Genomic DNA, 21771 nt, shown 5'->3' on the forward strand with positions numbered 1-21771 from the left:
GGGGTGAGGAGTACAAGTGCCCACAGTGCGGGATCTGGGCCTTCCTTGCTGTTGGGCAAGGGGAGGGTCGCAGTGTGACTTCCAGGACCGTTGGGGGATTTTAATGTCCCTGTTCCCAAAGTACAGGCAGTACTTGATACTTAGAAAAGTCTCCCCGCCTGAGCCGCCTTGAGTGTCGTCATTACCGTGAGCATCCGTTCATTCTTTCAGTGAACTGTACCGAGGGCCCACCATGTGCCAGGCACCGTTCGAGGCACCGGGGAGTCAGCCACGAACCAAACAAGGTCCCCCCCCTCCCACTTCCTGGAGCTGACACTGTGGTGGGGGAGACAGTAGGAAAAGGAATCAATGAACAAGATCATGTCAGATTGGGCTAAGGGCTGTGAAGGAAATAACAGGAAAGGGGCGGAAGGCCTGGGAAAACACACACTAGATGGGCCTTTCGGAAGAGGTGACATTTGAGCTGAGACCCGAAGGACGAGGAGCCAGCGTGGGCTGAATGGGGGGAAGCATGGAATAGGCAGATGGGGAGTAAGGACAACACCCCAAAGAGGGCCAGACTTGCGGAGCAAGCAACAGAAAAGACACTGGAGCGAGGCAAGAGGGGGGTGGCGGGAAGCCGAAGGCCCAGGACAGCAGGGGGCCAGTGCACGCAAGGCTCTGTGGCAGGGGTCAGGAGTGTGGGTTTTTGTGTGGTTGGTTTTTTTCTGAGATGAATAGAATTTGGGGAAGGTTTTAAGTGGGGAGGATGTTGCCTTGGACTCTTAAGGGAGATGGGAGCCAAGGGAGGTCTCTGAGCACAGTGGGGACAGGGTCTGACATAAGCTACCTCTGGCTGTGTGTCGGGGACACACTTGGAGGAGGCCAGGTGGGGAACAGGATCAGTGGTTTAGAGGGGAGACGGTGAGCGTGGACCAGGATGGAGCCGGGGTGTGGGGAGAAGCGGTGGGAGCGTAAACATATATTTGAGGTAAGAGGCGGAAGTAGTTCAAGGATGGGTAACAGGTGTGGGATCATGGGCAACTAACATAGGTGTGCAGGCGTCCAGCTCGGGCACCTGGTGGCTGGTGGTGCTGCTTTCTGAGGTGGGAACTGCTGGGGCAGAGCAGCTATTATTCTTGTTATTATTAACCGGGGGGGCGAGGAGGAGGCAGGGACACCTGTTACCTGGCCCTACCTTTATCCAGGTGAGAGGGGATGGAAACAGGAATTCAGGTGCGTTAGGGAGGGGAGTGCACATGAGGGTGCAGGAGAAGGAGAACCCAGGCCGATCCCCGGTTTCTGGCCTCAAGAACCGGGGAGCTGTTTGCAAGGAGGGGAAGGGATTTGGGGGGGTTCAGTGCCGAGCCCGTCCTCCCCCGCAACGCACTCGGCTCACAAGGACTATGTCTTGAAGAAACGAATGGATGGGGAAAGGCGGGGCCGCATAGGTCTGCGTGGGGGGGGGGGTCATCAGGCCCTTCCTTCTATCATCAGCGTCACCCCCAGTTTTTGCTTCTCCCGCAGAGATCATCGACGAGTACATCAAGGAGAATGGCTTCGGCCTGGAGGGGGCGCAGCCGGGCCCGGGCGAGGGGCTTCCGCGCCTGGTGCCTCGCGGAGCGGCTTCCCTGAGCACCGTCACCCTGGGCCCCGCGGCGCCCCCGCCCCCCGCCACGCCGCCGCCCTGGGGCTGCCCCATGGGGCGGCTCGTGCCTCCGGCCCCGGGCCCCGGGCCGCGGCCGCACCTGGTCATCACCGAGCAGCCCAAGCAGCGCGGCATGCGCTTCCGCTACGAGTGCGAGGGCCGCTCGGCCGGCAGCATCCTCGGGGAGAGCAGCACCGAGGCCAGCAAGACGCTGCCCGCCATCGAGGTGAGGCCCGGGGCGGGGTGCCGCGCCTCCCCGCCCCCGAGATTCGCGCGCCGCTGTTTCTCGTGTAGTTTATGGTGGTTATTATTACTGTCGTTGCTATTGTTGGAGCGGTGAATACTCTCACCTGGCCCCGGATTCCAAAGGACATTCCAAGAAAGGCCTCCTTCCGGGCACTTGGCAGTAGGGACCAAAATCATCATTGCCTGGAAGGACAGGGTCGCTGGCCTCCTGGCCCACAAGGGAGGCCCTAAGAACTGGAGTGGCCGGGTTTGAATCCTTGTTCTGCCATTTACTAGCTGTGCAGGCTTGGGCTGGTTATTTAGTCTCCCTGTGCCTCAGTTTCCTTCTCTACAAAATGGGATGATGATGATGATGATGATAATAATAATAATAATAATGATAATAATAATAATAATAAGTAACCACCGGGGTGTCAGGAGGCATGGATGAGTAAATGACACATGCCAAGGACCTCCAACTTGGTATGTGCTCAGGAGAGAGAACTGGTGTTAGGATTATTGCCATCGTGACTCCTAGGCCTGGCCATTCCCCTTCTAGGAAATTGACGATGTAGATAAGCCAGCCTCTGGGTGGAAAAGAGGGATGTGCAGCATTATCCCCCACAGCCTTGCTGTGTAAGGAAGTGGGAACTGCAGAATTAATCAGCAGGGCACTGGTGGGGCAGTCCGGGAACATCTACCTACACACTGGAATCCTATGCAACCATGATAAGCATCTGTGCGTGTGTGTGTGTGTGTGTGTGTGTCGATAAATATAAATACATTCGGTTCACACAGAAAGATTTTATTTTATTTTAAAGATTTTATTTATTTATTCGACAGAGATAGAGACAGCCAGCGAGAGAGGGAACACAAGCAGGGGGAGTGGGAGAGGAAGAAGCAGGCTCATAGCAGAGGAGCCTGATGTGGGGCTCGATCCCATAACGCCGGGATCACGCCCTGAGCTGAAGGCAGACGTTTAACCGCTGTGCCACCCAGGCGCCCCTCACAGAAAGATTTTAAAATGAAGCCGTCCCCTAGGCATGGCTAGATGGGGAACCATCTCCAAGATATATTAATAAACCAAAAAAAAAAAAAATTGAGGCACAGAACCCTTCGTCAGGGATTATACTACCTTTGGTGTCAAAAAGGGGGAAAATAAGTTCTCTATTTGTATTTGCTGGTATGTGCCTATGGAAACTCCGGAAGGAAAAATAGTCATGACTTTTTTTGGTCAGGGGAGTGCTGAATGAATAAGGTGCTGGTAAGGTTTTTCACTACATGCATCTTTATTTTGTTTTACAGTTTTAAATCCCATGGCTCAAAACTTCCCAAAATGTAAATTAATTTAATTAATACGTATTAACCTAACAGAACTTAAATTAAACTGAACAGAAGTCCACCACTCCTGCGCCCAGGCCCCAGGTTCTCCCCAGAGGTGACCATTAAAAAAAAAAAAAAAAAAGATCTATGTATTTATTTGAGAGAGAGAGGTTGCACGCGTGTATCGGGGGGAAGAGCAGAGGGAGAGAGAGAGAAACTCAAGAAGACTCCGCACTGAGCACGTAGCCCCATGTGGGGCTCGATCCCACCACCCCAAGATCATAACCTGAGCCAAAACCAAGAGTCAGACGCTCCACTGACTGCATCCCCAGACACCCCCAGAGGTGAAAATTCTTGTCAATATCTCATGTATCCTTCTGGGAGTAGTTTACGATTATACAGGCACACATGTGCATACATATGTACAATCCCCCCCTTTGTACATAGAGAGGAGTATAATCTAGATACTATTCTGCACAGTGGTCTTTTTTGCTTAAGAATGTATCTGGAAGGGGCGCCTGGGTGGCACAGTGGTAAAGCGTCTGCCTTCGGCTCAGGGCGTGATCCTGGCGTTGTGGGATCGAGCCCCACATCAGGCTCCTCCCGCTATGAGCCTGCTTCTTCCTCTCCCACTCCCCCTGCTTGTGTTCCCTCTCTCGCTGGCTGTCTCTATCTCTGTCGAATAAATAAATAAAATCTTAAAAAAAAAAAAAAGAATGTATCTGGAAGGGGCGCCTGGCTGGCTCAGTCTGGAGACCATGCAACTCTTGATCTCAGAGTTATGAGTTCGAGCCCCACATTGGGTACAGAGATTACTTAAAAAAAAAAAAATCTGGGATGCCTGGGTGGCTCAGCCAGTTAAGCGTCTGCCTTCAGCCCAGGGTCATGATCCAGGACCCCAGGTCCTGCATCTGGCTCCGTGCTCAGCAGGGAGCTTGCTTCTCCCTCTGCCTGCAGCTCCCCCTGCTTGTGCGCGCGCTCTCTCTCTCTGGAAAATAAATAAATAAATAAAATCTTAAAAAAAAATAATAAATAATTTTAAAAACTAAAAAAAAAAAAGAAAAAAAAGGAATGTACCTTGGAGCTCAGCTAACCTCAGCCTGTCGAAAGCTGTCCCATTCTCTACCATTGAACCCCGTTGCATGGGGGGTGCAGATTCGCTGTGCAGGTCTTCTGTTGGTGGGTAAGTTAGGTTGTTTCCCATCGCCTATTTTGAGCAAAGCTGTAGAGAACGACTCGGTTCATCTATTACTTCCTTCATGTCACGCAAATAACTTCTGGAAGCGGAATTGCTGGTCAAAGGTAATTTGATAGATATTGCCAAATTGCCCTCTGTGAGCGTTGTACCCACGACTCTTTCTCCTGGCTGGTGTCTGAGAGGCCTGGTTCCTTGCGCCTCCCCGATACAGCGCCTTCGTATGCTTCTGGATCTTCGCCCGAGAGTTTCTCGAGTCTGAATTGTGTACTGATCATTCCACTAGCCCCGGGTTCTGGCCCAGGCTGCTCCCTAGCCATCAGCTCCCAGTGTCCTCTAGGCAGCCAGAGGGGCCCTGCTGAGTTATACATCCGCTCTTCTGCCTTGCTCAGAACCCTCTCTTGGCTCCCTCGTGCCCTCAGGAGGAAGCCCAAGCTGCTCCCTGCACCTCTAAGGCTCTCACTCCCTGACTCCTGTTGCCAGTTCCCACCCAGCCCCTCCTCACTCGCCACCCTCCAGCCACTAGGCCTTCGCCCATGCTGTTCTGCCTGTAGTGCTTTCCTCCCCAAGCCTGGTCACCCCGTACACATCCACAAGGCCTCAGCCCACCTCCAGGAAGCCTTCCCTGACCCCCACCCCAGGTCTGATCTCCTTCACATGAGGTCTTCTGTTTTTCTCCTCCTCTCCCTCAATGGGATTTGTCCTCATAGGTCTATTTGCAACCCCGTCCTTCCCCCACCTCGTAGGAAGCAGGCAACGCAGTGGTTACAAATATGGATCTTAGAGTCAGAAAGACGTGGCTTTAGCCTTTCCAGCTGTGTGAATTGAGGTGAGTCCAGTGCTTCTGCTGGCCTCAGTTTCCTCGTCTGTAAAATAGGGTTGGAGTTCCTGCTCCCACAGGATGCTACGAGGAAACCAGGAAGGTGGCCCAGCACCAGCGGAGAGGCTCCCTCCTTACTCAGCGAGGTGGTTGTTGTTTAATTTGGCTCCAGACATTGTGGCCAAAAGCAGCATGCAGGGCGGAACATTCTGGTTAAAAGACTGGTTTACTTGGCAATGTATAGTCCATCACCGGATTTTCAGGAATGGGGCAAGTGTGATGCAGTGAGGGGTGTTGTCATAACCCCGTATTTACCTTTAAGGATTTTGTTCATTTTTCCAATCGACAGGGCTTTTTTTTTTTTTTTTCAACTTCATGTCCCATCTTTTTCTTTTGAAAGATTTAAAACCTACAAGTAATAGACAAGAATAGTGCAGCAAACATGCCTGTTGCCTTATTTGCTTCGTGTCTTTCTCTCCCTTTATATAGACATTTATAGAGATTTGAAGTCAGTTAGAGATAGGATGATCCTTCGCCCAGAGTGTTTTGGTGTGTATTGCTTAAGAGCAAGGATGTTTTCCTACAATGTAGGAGCTATAGAATCATGATACCAACGCCACACTCTGGACACTTAATATTCCTCCAAGGAGATTATCTGATATTAAACCCATATTCTAATTAGCCCCCAAATATTCTTTTTCTTTCGAGATTTTATTTATTTTTAATTTTTTAATTTTTAAAGATTTCATTTATTTATTTGACAGAGAGAGCCAGCAAGAGAGGGAACACAAGCAGGGGGAGTGGGAGAGGAAGAAGCAGACTCCCAGCGGAGGAGCCTGATGTGGGGCTCGATCCCAGGACTCTGGGATCATGCCCTGAGCCTAAGGCAGACGCTTAACAACTGAGCCAGCCAGGCGCCCCCCACCAAATACGCTTGAGAGCTGTTGTTCTTGTTGTTCACTTGTTTAATATTCAGTCCAGGGTCACATGCTGTGTTGAGCTGGCAGGTCTTGCCATGGTCTGAATGTTTGTGTCCCCCTAAAATGCATCCGTTGCAATCCTAGCCCCCAGTGTGATGGCACTGGGGGGGGGGGGCTTGGGAAGTGCTGAGGTTATGAGGGCAGAGCTCACATGACTGGGATGGAGGATTTTATAAAAGAGACTCCAGACAGCTCGCGGGCCCCTTCCAGCAGGAAGGCGGCGGTCTGCAGCCTGGAAGAGAGCCTTCACCGGAGCCCGACCACGCTGACACCGTCGTCTCAACTTCCAACCTCCAACTGTAAGAGAGAAATTGCTGTCGTTTACGTGCCATCCAGGTTCATGGCATTTTGGGGTAGCAGCCCGCACGGACAAAGACAGATGTCTTCAGTGTCTTTTGACCTGAGTTCATTTCTCCATCGGACTTTGTGTTTGGGGATGGGGACATTTGCAGAGGACAGGATGGATGTTTTGTCGAATGTCCCGTGTTCCGTGTTTGTTGGCTATTTCCGGATGAGATCAGGTCGTGGGTTTGGGGGGGGACACCCCAGGGGTGATGCTGTGGCCTTCTTGGTGTCTCACATCAGGAGACATAGGGCGGCAGTCTGTCCCCCTCTCAGTGATGCGGGGTCAGAGCCTGTACTCCGGCCGCCGTAACGAAACACCACAGGCTGGGTGGCTTGGAGAACAGAAATGTATTGTCTCAGCGCTCTGGAGGCTGCAAGTCCCAGATCAAGATGCTAGCAGATTTGCTTTCCTCCAAGGTCTGTCTCCTTGCCTTGCAGACGGCCTCCCTGTCACTGCATCCTCACTCGTCTGGTGTCTCTTTGTGTGTCCAAATGGCCTCTTACAAGGACACCGGGCAGATTGGATAGAGCCCATCCTAATGGCCTCATTAACTCAATCACCTGAGGTCCTGAGGTTTAGGGCTTCAACATATGAATTGCAGGGGGATGCAATTTAGCCCATAAGAGCGAGTGCCCAGTGGGGCTCTTTGTTGTAAGGGGACAGCGTTCCTTTGTAATGGGTAATTTACCTGCCCGGTGATACTTTGAGGCTGTGTTTTCCCCAACAGGCTATTCTACGTCTTTCCAGGCAGTTTTTCTGGCTCGGTGTCGGTTTTGATTTGAGGGAGTTAGAAGAGTAAATATCCAACAATAGGGAATGACCTGACTCTGGCTCTGGATTTAGGATTTTTATTCCCGTCTTTCCGAGCGGGAAACTGAGGCTCAGAGAAGGGAAGTTACTTGCTCAGGGGCACCCGACAAGTTTACTGTAGTACTTACTAAGCATTCCTGTGTGCCTGGTACTTAGTGATACCCATTCTACAGATGAAGACGGAATAAAGAGGTTTATCATGCCGATGGCCAGTGCTAGAGCCTGGATTTGGTACCAGGTCTGACTTATTCCAAGGCCTTGTGTGATGTCTTAAAGACGAGAAACTTTCAGCCCTGCGGTTCTCATGAATCCTGAGACTTGATTCTGAGCTTTTCTGAATCTCCTAATATTGCAGTGGGGAGCTGGTTAAATGAATTAGCTTTAACCCTATCTGACTCGGTAGAATTTATAGACGATATTACTTCCCTCTACTCATAATCATCACCCAAATCCATGATGCCCTAACTTTAATATGGAGGAGAAATAAAAGGAAAATAATACAGCTTAAAAGCACCTTTATTTCAATATGTAAATGCTTAGGCACAGCCCCAGGGAATCATAATAAAGGTGGCAGTTGCTTGGGACCTCCTGAATTCAGGGGCCCCATAAACAGCCTGACCCAGCCAGGTGGATTTAGTGAATTAAATGCTGTATGGCCAGGGTTGCAGTTGGTGATGGGGTCTTCCAAAGTGGCAAACATCCCTCAGTCTAAACAAAATCCAGTCTTCCCTCAATTAACACGGTGGCCAAAGTCCTTGAAAATTCAGTGTATTTTTAAATTATGGGAAAAAGAGAGGCGCCTGGGTGGCTCAGTCAGATAAGCATCTGCCTTCGGCTCAGGTCGTGATCTCAGGGTCCTGGAATGGAGCCTGGTGTTGGGCTCCTTGCTCAGCGGGGAGCCTGCTTCTCCCTCTCCCTCTGCCTGCTGCTCCCCCTGCTGGTGCTCACTCTCTCTCTCTGTCAAATAAATAAATAAAAATCTTGAAAAAAAATTATGGAAAAAAGGACTCTATATGTAAAATGGCTAGGTTCTTGGCTCTGATCACTTTAAACAGGCTTGTCCCCGATGTGAATATTGGCAGGATCAGAAGTCTTGCAGGACTTGTGTGGGACTGTCCCTGCTATTGCAGGCTGTGTGACATCACTGGCTCTGGGTCCTGCCTGCTGTGGGCTTGGGTCCCCATCATTGTGTCAGTCCACATTACCCCCCCAATATCCCAAATGCCCCCTAGAGGGCGGTACTCCCCCGCAGAGATGCACTCATTCATTATTTGCTTGTAGGTAGGCAAGTGCTTTGGAAGTTCAGAGCAGGCTTTACAGGGTCCTTGATGGCAGCAGATGCTTAACCAGCTGAGCCACCCAGGTGCCCTTATTTTTATTTTTAAGATTGATTTATTTATTGGAGGGGGTAGGGAGAGCTGAGCGGGGAGGACAAGGTGGGGCATGGTCCAATGACCATGAGATCCTGACCTGAAGTGAAGCTGAGAGTCGGAGGCTTAACTGGCTGCACCACCCAGATGCCCCGTCTCATCCTTTTCAAATGCAGGCTCCAAATTTTCCCCAAATTTGAACAAAAAAAATTTTTTTTGTAGTTTTAAAAAAAGTTTTATTGAGGTATAATTTATATATGCAAAAGGGCGCATATTTAATGTGTACGTTTTGATGAGTTTGGACGAAACATTTTTTAATTACAGAAAAATGGGAAGAATAGTACAAGGAGCACCTGTGCTGTATTCGCCAGTTGGCATTTTGCCGCCTTCTCTGTGTCACGTTCCTCCATACAAACACATGCGCATGCGCGTGCGACGGACAAGTACACACGTTTTTGCTAAACTATTTGCACTGCGTTGTAGATATCACGTTGCTTCACCGCTAGACACTTCAGTGGGCACCTTCTGCGAGTAAGCTCCCGCGTGGTGACAATGTTATTAGCATCCCTGGGAAAATTAACAATATCCCATTGTATCAAACAATGTGTTAAATGTCCCACTTGTCCGCAAAATACGCTTTATAGTTATTTCTTCCTCCTTAATCCAGCATCCGGTTAAGGATATGTCATGTCTCTCTGGCCTCTCCCCCCCCCCCTTTTTAAATCAACATCCAATTGATTGAATCTTATGTGTCCAGCTCTATACATTTTTACACACATATACACTGTAATTACCAGCCAAGTCAAAATACATTATTTGTTCGATTTTCACTGAAATATGATGCCCATCTTTTTATTGGCTTTCACAACCCTGATTTTTTTCACCCGATGACCCCCGATTTGGGCTCATTTGAAGAATCACGGTGAGATTCGGGTGACATACTTCTGGGGGGCTGTCACAGAAGTGATGTCGTGCCTTCCCAGTGCAGCCCGTCAGACTGCCCAGGTCATTTTGGCCCAGTATTGGTGATGCTGACCTTGATCCCTGATTTAGGTGGTGTCCAGTGCATTTTCCGCTGTGAAGGTGCTTTCCTCATTAGTAAGTTGTCTGTGGGAAGTACTTTGAGACCGTGTGTGCATCCACGTTTTTAAAACTCATAGTGGCCGAAGAAGGCACATCTGCGGGGCAGCTATCATGTTATGAGGCCCCCAGGCCACCAGTCGGAAGCCTTTGGTTTAGGATCTCAGAGGGGTCTTAAACAAACCCCCTTCCGTCATCCTGGGGGAGAAGGTTGGGGAGCTATCAAAGGAGGCCCCAGAGAGTTTGGATGGGTGCAGGTGTCTGCCATGGGACCCCAAAAGTGCACCTGTCTCCCTGCAGCTCCGGGATTGTGGAGGGCTCCGGGAGGTGGAGGTGACCGCCTGCCTGGTGTGGAAGGACTGGCCTCACCGAGTCCACCCCCACAGCCTCGTGGGGAAAGACTGCACCGACGGCGTCTGCAGGGTGAGGCTCCGGCCTCATGTCAGCCCCCGGCACAGGTACTCGACCCCTGACCCCCAGCCCTTCACCCCAGGTCATGGAGATGCCCAGGGAGACCTTAGGGCAAGGGGCCGCTGGGCCAAATTCTCCCCCACTGCATTTCCTGGACGGGAAGACCAAGGCCAGGCCTGGGGGTGGTGGAGGGGCGTGCCTAAGCCTGGCCCCCTGCTGCACACACCTTCACACACACTTGTATTTATCCCCATTTTGTCGAGGTGGAAACTGAGACTTGGAGGAGTAAATGAGCCCAGACAGCCAATGGCAGAGCAGGGATTTGACTCCAGACCTGACTTATCTGCAAGATCATTCTTTCTTTCATTGATTATTTATACGTTTTTAATACATTTTTAAAAAAGATTCAGAAAGACTGTACAGTGAAAAATAAATTTCCTTCCATCTTTGGTCATGCAGCTGTTGGTGGCCCTTCCTGGAGGTGATTAAAAACATTCTATGCACGTGTATGTTTTTCTCCCCTTACAAATGGTGGCAGACACCTGTACCTCGTTTTTATGTTCCAGTACATCTTGGAGATCATTCCTATAAGCATTTAGAGCTGCTTTATCCTTTTTCTTGGCTGCATAGTATTTCAGCAGACAGCTGTATACCATTAATAGAGCAAGCTCCCTAGTCATGGGCCCTTAGGATGGTTCCAAGCTCCTGTGGCCCTGTTACTAAATGCATGGCTTTACGTATATATCATTTCTTCTGTAGGATAGATTCCTAGAGATGAACTCGCTGTCTCTAACTTCAGCAATTTACTTTCACTGTAACCTTTCAGTGATTTCTAATTTAGCGAAGATGTAAGGTCCGTGAGAGCAGGGCTTTTCTCTTTTGTTCCTCGCTGTGCCCTCCCCAGTGCCTAGCACGCTGCCTGGGACACAGCAGGTGCTCAGGAAGCATTTGTGGAATGAATGAATACTGCCATATTGTCCTCCGAGACGTAACTGCTGGAGCAATGTACAGTCCCACCTGCCGTGGGGGAAAGTGCTTGATTCTTCACAACGTCCCCAGGACAGAGCGTCCTCAAACATTTTGATCCTCGCCGTGTTGATGAGCTTTTTAAAAATCGCATTGATGTTTATTTTGCAGTTTTCTTATTACAAAGGAGGTGGGCCAGTGTTTTCATGTGGCAATGGTGAGGGGCACTCCCAGGCGCTCTCGAGAATCCCCAACACTCCTGAGAGGTTGAGACCCCGGGCCCCTCCTGGTGCTGGGGCCCCTGAGACTGTGAGCCCCGAGGCAGCATCTGCCGGAGTCCTCCTGTGGTTTAGGGCTAGACCCGCCTCGTCATGAGACCTCCCTTCACCCACTCCTCCCCCTCCCCATTCAGCTTTAACAATCTGGGCATCCAGTGTGTGCGGAAGAAGGAGATTGAGGCCGCCATTGAGCGGAAGATTCAGCTGGGCATCGACCCTTACAATGGTGAGTCCCTGAAACCAGCCTGACCGTGTCGTCCTCCTGAACCCCTCGCACCCTCTGCCACCCCTTCCCCTCACCTTCTCCTGTCTCGGGTATCCCCTGTCTCCGCAGCCCCATCCCTTCCCTCCCTGCCATCTCCGTCCCCCATCCTCAGCCTTCCCGTATCTCCCCTACAGCCGGCTCCCTGAAGAACCACCAAGAGGTGGACATGAATGTCGTGAGGATTTGCTTCCAGGCCTCATATAGGGACCAGCAGGGACAGATGCGCAGGATGGACCCCGTGCTGTCTGAGCCTGTCTATGACAAGAGTGAGTCTAGGGTGCTGGGGGTGTTAGGATTGTCGTTGTCTACAAGTACTGGAAAGCCCCACGTATGATGGCGTGAACGAACAGGGAGTTCTTTATTTTTATTTGTCTCAATATTAAGTCTGTTCGTGTTGGTTCAGCGGCCCAGCAATATCAAGGCACTGGTTCAGCTCTGTGATTCCCTTGGTCGTGAGCTGGTTGCCACAGCTCCAGATATCATGTCTGTGTTCAAGGCATGATGGGCAGTGTCACCCTGTATGGTGTGCAGGCTGTACACTGCCCAATTCCAGTGGTCAGCATTTATGAGGTAGCCTATGGACACGAGGCCTTCTCGTATTGTAGAGTGCACAACCTGTGCCACTGTACTAGGCAATTCTAGGGAAGAGGCAGCATGAGTAGTAATACTTTTCTCTTTTATACAGAAAATAATATATTCCCCAGAATCCCCCTGGTAGACTTCTGCGTGTGTCTCATTGGCCAGAACTGGGTCTCATGGTGGCCCCTAGTTGCAAGGAAGTCTGGAGAGGGATATGGGCATGGAAGAGGAGATTGGGAATGGCTGTTAGGTTTTAGCAGCCTATAGTGACTGCCACAAGCATCAAGATGGGGAGAGAAATTAATCCAGCCAGGGCTTTTATGGGTGCAAGTGATAGAATTCCAACTCAAATGGGCTGAAGGAGGAAAAAAAAGAAGAATTTGTTCCATTAACTAAGAAGGTCCAGAGGTAGTAAAGTGCTTCAGGTCTGGCTGTATCCAGGTACTCAGCAATTTCATTTGGGACCTGTCTCTTTCCATCTCTCAACTGTACTTCCTTCAAGTTAGAGTAATTTTTGGCACAGCCCTCCCATGATGGAGGCAAAATGACTGTATGCACCTCTAGGCTTATATCCTACCAGCTTGGAATCTCTCCCCCATGTCCAAAGAGAGCTTCTCTTACACAGTATTTTTGGTTGGAGTCTCAGGGCTATCTCTCATTGGCCTGGTTTGGGTCATGTGCTCCTCTCTGACCAATCAGCTCTGGCCAGAGGGATGCAATGCTCTAATTGGCCAGGTTTGGGGCACGTGATCACTGCTGAGCTAGGGGGTGGGTCTGGCCCTACCCAATCCCCAGGACTGAAATGGGGGCATGGTGGGGCAGGGAGCTGTTTCCTGGAAGGGAAATAGAGGGGCTGTCAACAGAAGGGCTGGGACTGCTAGACAGGCAAAACGATGGTGTCTACTATAGATTTCAAGCCATTAATCCTCGTCTAAGAATGGTCTTGATCCTTGACCCCGCCAACTCTCTTCTGAGGGCTGATGGTCTCCCTTTGGGCGGGACACTCACTGTGCCTCAGCATGGAGGACTCGCGACTGTCCATCGACCCCTCTGTCTGAGCATCTTCTTTTTCTCCCCGGACCGCGGGGTCCCGGGGAGGATGGGGCGCCCCGGCTTCTCCATTTCCCATCTCTGCATGGTGCAGGGTGGGCCCCCACGGGTTGCCTGCTGAGGGTTTGACGACTGAATTCCCGTGTTTTCTTACATACCACTTCCTCTCGCGCTTGCGCAGAGTCCACAAACACATCAGAGCTGCGGATTTGCCGAATCAACAAGGAGAGCGGGCCGTGCACGGGTGGCGAGGAGCTCTACCTGCTGTGCGACAAGGTGCAGAAAGGTGAGGGACCTGGGACAGCGCGGGGGCGGAGTGGCGTCAGGTGGCTTGTGCCCGTGGGAGCCCGGGAGCCTGGGAGGGTGGGAGTGTGAGGCGGAGCTGGGTAACGGGGCCGGCGCAGTGGAAGGAGCCAGAACTCCGGTTTTGGAGTCAGACTGCAACAGCCAATTGGTTTATTCCCGCACGGAGCTGCTCACTCACCGGTTCATGTACAAACATGGAGAGCTGCGTGTGCTGGCCGTGCCGGGTGCCAGGCTGTGCCCACCACGAGCTCCGGGGGACTCTGACATTAAAATCCTGGAGTTGAGTGAATAAATGCTTTAGGGCAGCTGGATGAGGGCTACAGATGAAGAAAGCGGAGAGTGGCAGAAGTATCTCCTCCACTTTGTTCATGTGGGTTCCAATGTCCCATCTTCAAATAGGGTTTTTAAAAAACAGGCGTGGGTGCCTGGGTGGCTCGGTCGGTTAAGCCTCTGACTCTTGATCTCAGCTCAGGTCTTGATCTCAGGGTCGTGAGTTCAAGCCCTGCATTGGGCTCCACGCCCAGCGTGGAGCCTACTTAAAACAACAACAATAACAACAACAGCAACACCACCACCGCCACGATAAAACCAACAACAGGTGCACATTGCATTGCCTGGCTGGCGAAGCTTTCCGTCTTACTGTATATATCTTTTCTGTATCCTTTGCATTCTTCATCCTGTGACTCTATTATAAATAACATCACCACCAAGGGTATTAAAGAGCTAACATGTATCTTTTTTTTTTAAAGATTTTATTTATTTATTTGACAGAGAGAGAGACAGCGAGAGAGGGAACACAAGCAGGGGGAGTGGGGGAGGGAAAGCCGGCTCCCAGCGGAGCAGGAAGCCTGATGCGGGGCTCAATCCCAGGACCCTGGGATCATGACCTGAACCGAAGGCAGATGCTTACTCTACTGAGCCACCCAGGCGCCCCAGCGAACATGTGTTTTGCTCTTATTATGAGCCGAGCTCATAATAGCACTTTCTACACCTCACTCATTAGATCATCTGATTGCCTAACAGTTCTATTATGTAGGTCCAATTATTAGCTCCCTTTTATAGATGAGGAAACTAAGGCACAGAAAGGTTAAGTAACTTGCACAAGGTCACACAGCTAGGCAGGAAGAGACAGGATTTGAATGAAGGTGGTCTGTGCTCATAATCGTTCTTCTGGAAAAAATAAAAAAGGAAGAAAGAGAGTTGAGGGACACCTGGGCGGCTCAGTCGGTTAAGCGTCTGCCTTCAGCTCAGGTCATGATCCCAGGGTCCTGGGATCGAGCCCCATGTTGGACTCCCTGCTCAGTGGGAAGCCTATTTCTCCCTCTGCCTTCCACTCCCCCAGCTTGTGCTCTCTCACTCTCTCTTTCTGACAAATAAATAAATAAAATCTTAAAAAAAAAAAAAGAAGAAGAAAGCTGAAAAAACTTCAGGAAGATGGAGGAAAAAGTAGTATTCAGAGTAAGGGGATAGGGAGGAATGGCTGGAGGGGTTGTAGGCACAATTTTACTCAGTGGGGCCAGGGAAGACCACTGTCAGGAGATGTCATTGGAGCCTTGAGGCATCTGTGTGACTCTCTAGGGAAGAGTGATTCAGCAGAGGGAACAGCACGTACAAAGGCCCTGGGGTGGTAGCAGGTCTCATTGCTGGAGGAGCAGCAAGGCCAACGGGGCAAGAAGGGAGCAGAGTGGGAGAACCTGTCACGGCCTCAGGGATCCCTTCCAATCCTTTCTCATGCTCTGTGATTATGTAGTTAATGTCTGTCTGCCCCACTGGGTTGTATAGGGCTGGGCTGTCACGGTGAGCAGTTGTGTCCCCCAGACTACTCGGTCCAAGGTCAAGCACTCATGAAGTTCTCAGAAAAAAAATTTCTTTTACTTGTTCATTTTTTGGGGGGAGCACAAGTTTCATTCTTTAAGAAAAAATTTAAAAACCATTTTATTTTATTTATTTTATCTTTTTAAAAGATTTTATTTATTTGACAGAAAGAGAGAGACAGCCAGCGAGAGAGGGAACACAAGCAGGGGAAGTGGGAGAGGAAGAAGCAGGCTCCCAGCGGAGCAGGGAGCCCAATGCAGGGCTCGATCCCAGGACCCTGGGATCAGGCCCTGGGCCGAAGGCAGATGCTTAACAACTGAGCCACCCAGGCGCCCCTAAAAACCATTTTAAAGTGTACGATTCGTGGCATTTAGTACACTCACAATGTTGTGGAGCCAGTACTACCTAGTTCCAGAACGTTTTCATCAGCCGAGAAAGAAACCCCATACCCCTTTATACCCCATTATATAAGCAGTCACTCCGTCATCTTCCCTCCTCCAGCCCCTGGCAACCACTCATCCGTTTCTGTCTGGGGATTTGCCTCTTCCGGACATTTCACATAAATGGAATCCTACACTATGTGGCCTTGCGTGGCTGGCTTCTTACAGTTAGCTTAATGTTTTCAGGATTCATCCACGGGATAGTACGCGTCAGTGCTTCGTTTGTATGGCGGGATGATACTCCTTTGTATGGATATCTAATTTGTTTATCCGTTCGTAACTTGGTGGACATTTGGGTGGTTTCCACCTTTTGGCTATCGCGATGTGTTGCTACGAACATTCGGACGTTCGTGCCTAAGTTTTTGTTAGAACACCTGTCTTCAGTTCTTTTGGATATATGCCCAGCAGTGGGAGGTTCTTAGAAAATTTTAAGTGAACGAGCAAATGGAGATTGAGTGGTTCCTGTGCACTGGACCCTTGTGTTAGGCAGTGCTGGGACACAGTGATGACAGAGACCGGCCCGGGCTCTGCTCTCGCAGGGCTCCCAGTTCAGTTGGCGGGGGAGGGAAAGAAACACAAGTTACAAGTGTGAGTCCTGCTGAGAGGGAAGAAGACCAAACGCTAACACTGGACGAAAGCACTCAAACAGCAGGAAGACCAGACATAGTCTGGCCACCTTGGAAGGCTTCCCAGAGGAGGTGATATTTGAACCAAGATCTGAGCAATGCCAAGGAGATTGTTAGGGTCCTGGGAGTTGGGGCCAGAGCAGGGGAACCGTTCCACGTGTGCGTGAATAACTAGAGGCAGATGTGGGTCTTGTTCCATCATTTGTTCACTGTCCAGCCTCAGGCTGGTGACTTCACTACCCCCACCCCTCACCGAGCCTCTGTTTCCTTATCCCTAAAATGAGTTGGTGTTAGGATGAGACAGGTTCTCACTTACCAAGAACTACACTACAGAATTTCTGAGTGCCAGGCCTGAAGCTAGTACTTTGCATAATGCCAATGAAAGCAATCATACCTAACGGGGGTTGAGCACCTTTACTTGAGTGATTCAGTTAATCCTCCTAGCAACCCTGTGAGGTAGGTATTCTGATTTTGCTTCTGTTTAGGTGAGGAAACTAGGCCCAGAGGTATTAGGTAAGTTCCCCAAGCCCTTAGGAGCTGGTGGTGAAGAGCTGTAGCCCACCTGGATTCCTATCTTGGCTCCACCACATGTTGGCTTTGTGACCTTGGACAAGTGACTTCACCTCTCTGTGCCTCTGCTTCCTCCTCTATATAATGGGTTTCCTAAAGGTACTTTTTTCGTAAGATTGTTGTGTGACTTAGAGGCAACCTGTGTGTGTTTGATATATATAAAGCCTTAGTAGATGGAATTAGTGTGATGAGAGGCAATGCAATAAGACAAGAAAAAGAAATAGCAGGTAGAAGAGAGTCCTGGATCCTGACTATTCACTACCAGCTGTGTGACCTTGGGTAAGTCTCTTTCCCCTTCTAAGCCTCAGTTTCCACATATTTAAAATGGGTGTGTCAAAGAGTTAACATAGCAGGTCTGAGACTATTATCCTTTGAAAGGCCTGCTTACAAGGTTGACCCTTGGCTGGCTTTTGAGAATTTGGATTTTGAGGGCGCTCCCACTATTCCCTGACTGATGAGAGGGGCTCACTGTGCTTAAACTGTTTGTATGGACAGTGTGGATTGTGCTGCACACCTGCTCTGCTTCTGGGAGTCTGAAATTTTGATGTATGCCGGGTACAGAGTGCCTATATAATCAGCCACCAATGAAAACCCTGGGTGCTGAGTCTCCAGTGATAGAGAGCATTTCACATGTGTTGTCATAGTTTGTTCCAGGGGGCGGGGCATTAGCATGTTCTCTGTGACTCCGCCGGGGGAGGACTCTTGGAAGCTTGTGACCAGTTTCCTCTGGGCTTCACTGCAGGCACCTTTTCCCTTTACTGAGGAGGATGCTAGGTATCTTTTTGCTATAATAAATCATAGCATGAGTATGACTATACGCTGAGTCCTGTGAGTCCCCTTAGTGAATCACTAAATCTGACAGTGGTCTGGGGGACTTCTGACATGGTGGGGATATTAATTCTACCTGCCTCTCAGGTTGTTAAAGGATTAAATGAGATAATTTATATAAAAATATATAAAACACTTAGTGACTGGCACACAATGTGTGCTCGACAGGAGGTTGGCTGCTACTGCTATGATTGGTTTTATTCTTTTTTTTTTTTTTTAAGATTTATTTGTTTTAGAGGGGCACCTGGGTGGCTCAGTCAGTTAAGAGTCTGACTCTTGGTTTCCACTCAGGTCATGATCTCAGGGTCATGAAATGGAGCCCCTCCTTGGGCTCTGCACTCAGCGGGGAGTCTGCTTGAGATTCTCTCCCTCTCCCTCTGCCCCTCCCCCTGCTTTCATGTGTGCATATTCTCTCTCTCTCTAAAATAAAATAAATAAAATCTTAAAAAATATTTGTTTGAGAGAGAGCGAGCGAGCATGTGCACACATGCACACTTGAGTGGGGGAGGGGCAGAGGGAGAAGGAGAAAGTCTCAAGCAGACTCCTTGCTGAACACGGAGCCCAACGGGGGGCTCGATCTCATGACCCCAAGATCATGACCTGAGCCGAAACCAAGAGTCAGACGCTTAAGTGACTGAGCCACCCAGGTGCCCCCATCATTAGTTTTATTCTTAAGAATATCAATATCGAGGGGCGCCTGGGTGGCACAGCAGTTAAGCGTTCTGGGATCGAGCCCCACATCAGGCTCCTCCGCTATGAGCCTGCTTCTTCCTCTCCCACTCCCCCTGCTTGTGTTCCCTCTCTCGCTGGCTGTCTCTATCTCTGTCGAATAAATAAATAAAATCTTTATAAAAAAAAAGAATATCAATATCGGGGACGTCTGGCTGTTTCAGTTGGTAGAACGTGCGAGTCTTGATCTTGGGGTTGTGAGTTGAAGCCCCCTGTTGGGCATAGAGCTCACTTAAATCAAATGTATTTGAACTTTATGTATATACATATACATACATATGTATTTTCAAGAGAATATCAATATTGATTTGGGGGGCAGCTGAATGAGTTGGGGGCCCGGTGGGCCAGTGTCCTGGCTCAGCTGATGTCCCCACTTTCCCGCCAGAGGATATATCGGTGGTGTTTAGCAGGGCCTCCTGGGAAGGCCGGGCTGACTTCTCCCAGGCCGATGTGCACCGCCAGATTGCCATCGTGTTCAAGACACCGCCCTACGAGGACCTGGAAATCGCTGAGCCTGTGACCGTGAACGTCTTCCTGCAGCGGCTTACTGATGGGGTCTGCAGTGAGCCTCTGCCCTTCACGTACCTGCCTCGGGACCATGGTAACCACGGCAATCCAGGGTGACCCGCTGCCCAGAGACCAGGGCTTTGGCCTAGAGGGGACAGGGGAAGAGGCAGGAGTAAAACACAGGGCTCATGACTGTCCAGACAGGGGTTCAGTTCCTGGCTCTACCTCTTACCGGTCGTGTGACCTTGGCCTCTCTCTGCACCTCAGTCTCCTCCTTTGTAAAGTGGAAGTAATAGTACCTGCCTCATGGCATTTGGGGAGTATTTGATTATTTCTCCCCTCAGCATGCCTGCTCATGTCTGGCCCTGTAGTGGGTGGTGCTGGGGACACAGCAGTGACCCCAGATAGCCTCAGCCCCACCCTCATAAGACTCACAGTCCTATAGTGAATGGAACTGCTCAGGGGACTCAGATTGCTCAGAGGGGGCATTTGACCCAAGCTTGGAGATCAGGGAGGGCTTCCTGGAGGAGGGGATCGCTGAGCTGAGAATGTGGGCATGACTAAGCAATTCTCCAGGGGAAGTGGTGGGAGTTGGGAAATAGTGTTTCAAGCAGCTGGAGTAACAAGTGCAAAGGTCCTGAGGCAGGATTGTGCCTGCGGCGTCCCAGGAACAACAAAGAGGCCAGTGTGGCTAGAAGTAGGTTTGGGTTTCATTCTGATTAAGATGTGGACATCTATTTGCATTAGTTGGCCAAGAACTAGAACAGTTCAATGACTTCCTAAGTGGTCTCTATAATTAATTCTTAATTATTATTCTTGATGGTTAACATTGCCCCTGGTGTCTCCCGAACAGACAGCTATGGCGTGGACAAGAAGCGGAAACGGGGGATACCTGACGTCCTCGGGGAGCTGAACAGCTCTGGTGTGTCCCCTCTGCCCCTTTCCATGCCCATCTCCAGGTTCCTGGGAGGGGATGGCTAAGCCCTAGGCTGCGGAGGAGGGGCTGTGAGGGTCCGGGGGTCCTCATCTCTGTCTTCCCTCAGACCCCCATGGCATCGAGAGCAAACGGCGGAAGAAAAAGCCAGCCTTCCTGGATCACTTCCTGCCCAACCCCAACTCAGGTGGGTCATGGCTCAGATGGGTCCCCGCTCAGTGCAAGCCCCTGTTCTTTGAGGTGGGATGAGGGTGAGCTGCAGTCCTGCTTCTGGCCTCTTCGGGGCCCTCCGAAAGCTCCCCCAAGGCCAGAAACTCGCATCTTAGGCAGCAGCATGAAGTAGAAAGAACAGTTCAGTTTTTTATTATTTTATTTTATTTTATTTATTTATTTGACACAGAGAGAGGCAGCGAGAGAGGGAACACAAACAGGGGGAGTGGGAGAGGAAGAAGCAGGCTTCCCGCTGAGCAGGGAGCCCGATGTGGGGCTCGATCCCAGAACGCTGGGATCATGACATGAGCCGAAGGCAGACGCTTAACGACTGAGCCACCCAGGCGCCCCAAGAAAGAACAGTTCTGGACACAGTCTGGAGGCTCTGATCTCTGCTGGGCCATTCACTTGCTGTGTGACCTTCACCAAGTTTCTCCACCTCTCAGAGCCTCAGGGACTCCTCTGAAAAGTTTCTCCATATACCTCCCTCATTGGCCTTTTAGATTTTAATGCATTTATTTTTACAGACACTATATCATGGGCACATAAGTGCGTTGTGTATGTGTACTCGTTGAATCGACACAATTGCGTCACCCCTCTTATTTTACTGGTGAAGAAACCGAGGCCCAGAAGGTAAAGTCTCGTAGCTGAGGTCACCGAGTGTGCGGTGGAGCAGGGAGCTGTCCCTGGGCACGTGTACAGATGAGTGATGAAATACCATAGAATGGGTAGCAGGGTAGATAAACGATAGATAAATGGGAGGGGTTGTCAGAGCCAGCCAACCTTAACTCAGAGCCTGTCTCTAGCCCAACCACCCTCTGGCCTTCATCTCAGCTTACACTCCAGCCTCCACGTCCCATGAACTGCAGCCCTATCTGGCCGCCATCAGAAGCCTCCTGACCCGCTGACCACCAGCTCTAAGAGCGCTGCCCCCTACTACCCCAGCTACCCCAGGGTGCCCAGCTTCCAGTCCACCAACTCAGAGTCTGCTGAGCCTAGACTACTCCAGCCAGTCCCACCCTGGAGGTTTCAAGTATCATCTGTTGCTCCCCCATCCACTGCACCCGGTAACCAATGCCCAGAGCTCCACCCATAGCAACCACCAACCCAAGCCCACTTCACCAGGCTTCAATCCCCAATTCTCAAAGCCTCTCTTCATTAGCCACTGCCGTTCATCTACCTCTTCCATCACCCCAATTTCTCAGTGCCTAAAGCCCCCCCCCCCCAATCCTTGGGGCAAACTGCTCTGGCATGATAGTATAATGGTTAGGAGCGTGGCTTCTGGAATCAGACCAAGTTTGGATTCTGAGGCCTGAATTTAGCCACTGTGTGACCTCTTTGGGATCTCATTTGTCAGATGGAAACCTTACCTGTTAGGGTCCTTTTTTAGAATTTGGTGAGGTCATATCACACAGTTAGTTAGCATAGTGGCTGGCATGGAGTTAGTGCTCAGGAGATCTTAGGAACTGGCTGGACAGGAA

At 50.4% G+C, this 21771-nt stretch overlaps 1 protein-coding gene across 1 annotated transcript in view; it reads left to right on the forward strand.

Annotated features, from left to right (window-relative positions):
- The window catches only part of RELB (RELB proto-oncogene, NF-kB subunit), a 28566-nt gene that overhangs the window by 5200 nt on the left and 1595 nt on the right, over positions 1–21771 (forward strand). The window contains exons 4-11 of the mRNA XM_040634139.1: positions 1507–1853; positions 10077–10234; positions 11566–11657; positions 11831–11962; positions 13507–13611; positions 19025–19240; positions 20000–20068; positions 20190–20267. Of these exons, the coding sequence (XP_040490073.1) occupies positions 1507–1853; positions 10077–10234; positions 11566–11657; positions 11831–11962; positions 13507–13611; positions 19025–19240; positions 20000–20068; positions 20190–20267 (1197 nt within the window). The remainder of the gene's footprint in view (positions 1–1506; positions 1854–10076; positions 10235–11565; positions 11658–11830; positions 11963–13506; positions 13612–19024; positions 19241–19999; positions 20069–20189; positions 20268–21771) is intronic.

The sequence above is a fragment of the Ursus maritimus genome, unplaced genomic scaffold (genome assembly GCF_017311325.1).
Source record: "Ursus maritimus isolate PB19 unplaced genomic scaffold, ASM1731132v1 scaffold_19, whole genome shotgun sequence".
Lineage (NCBI taxonomy): Eukaryota > Metazoa > Chordata > Mammalia > Carnivora > Ursidae > Ursus > Ursus maritimus.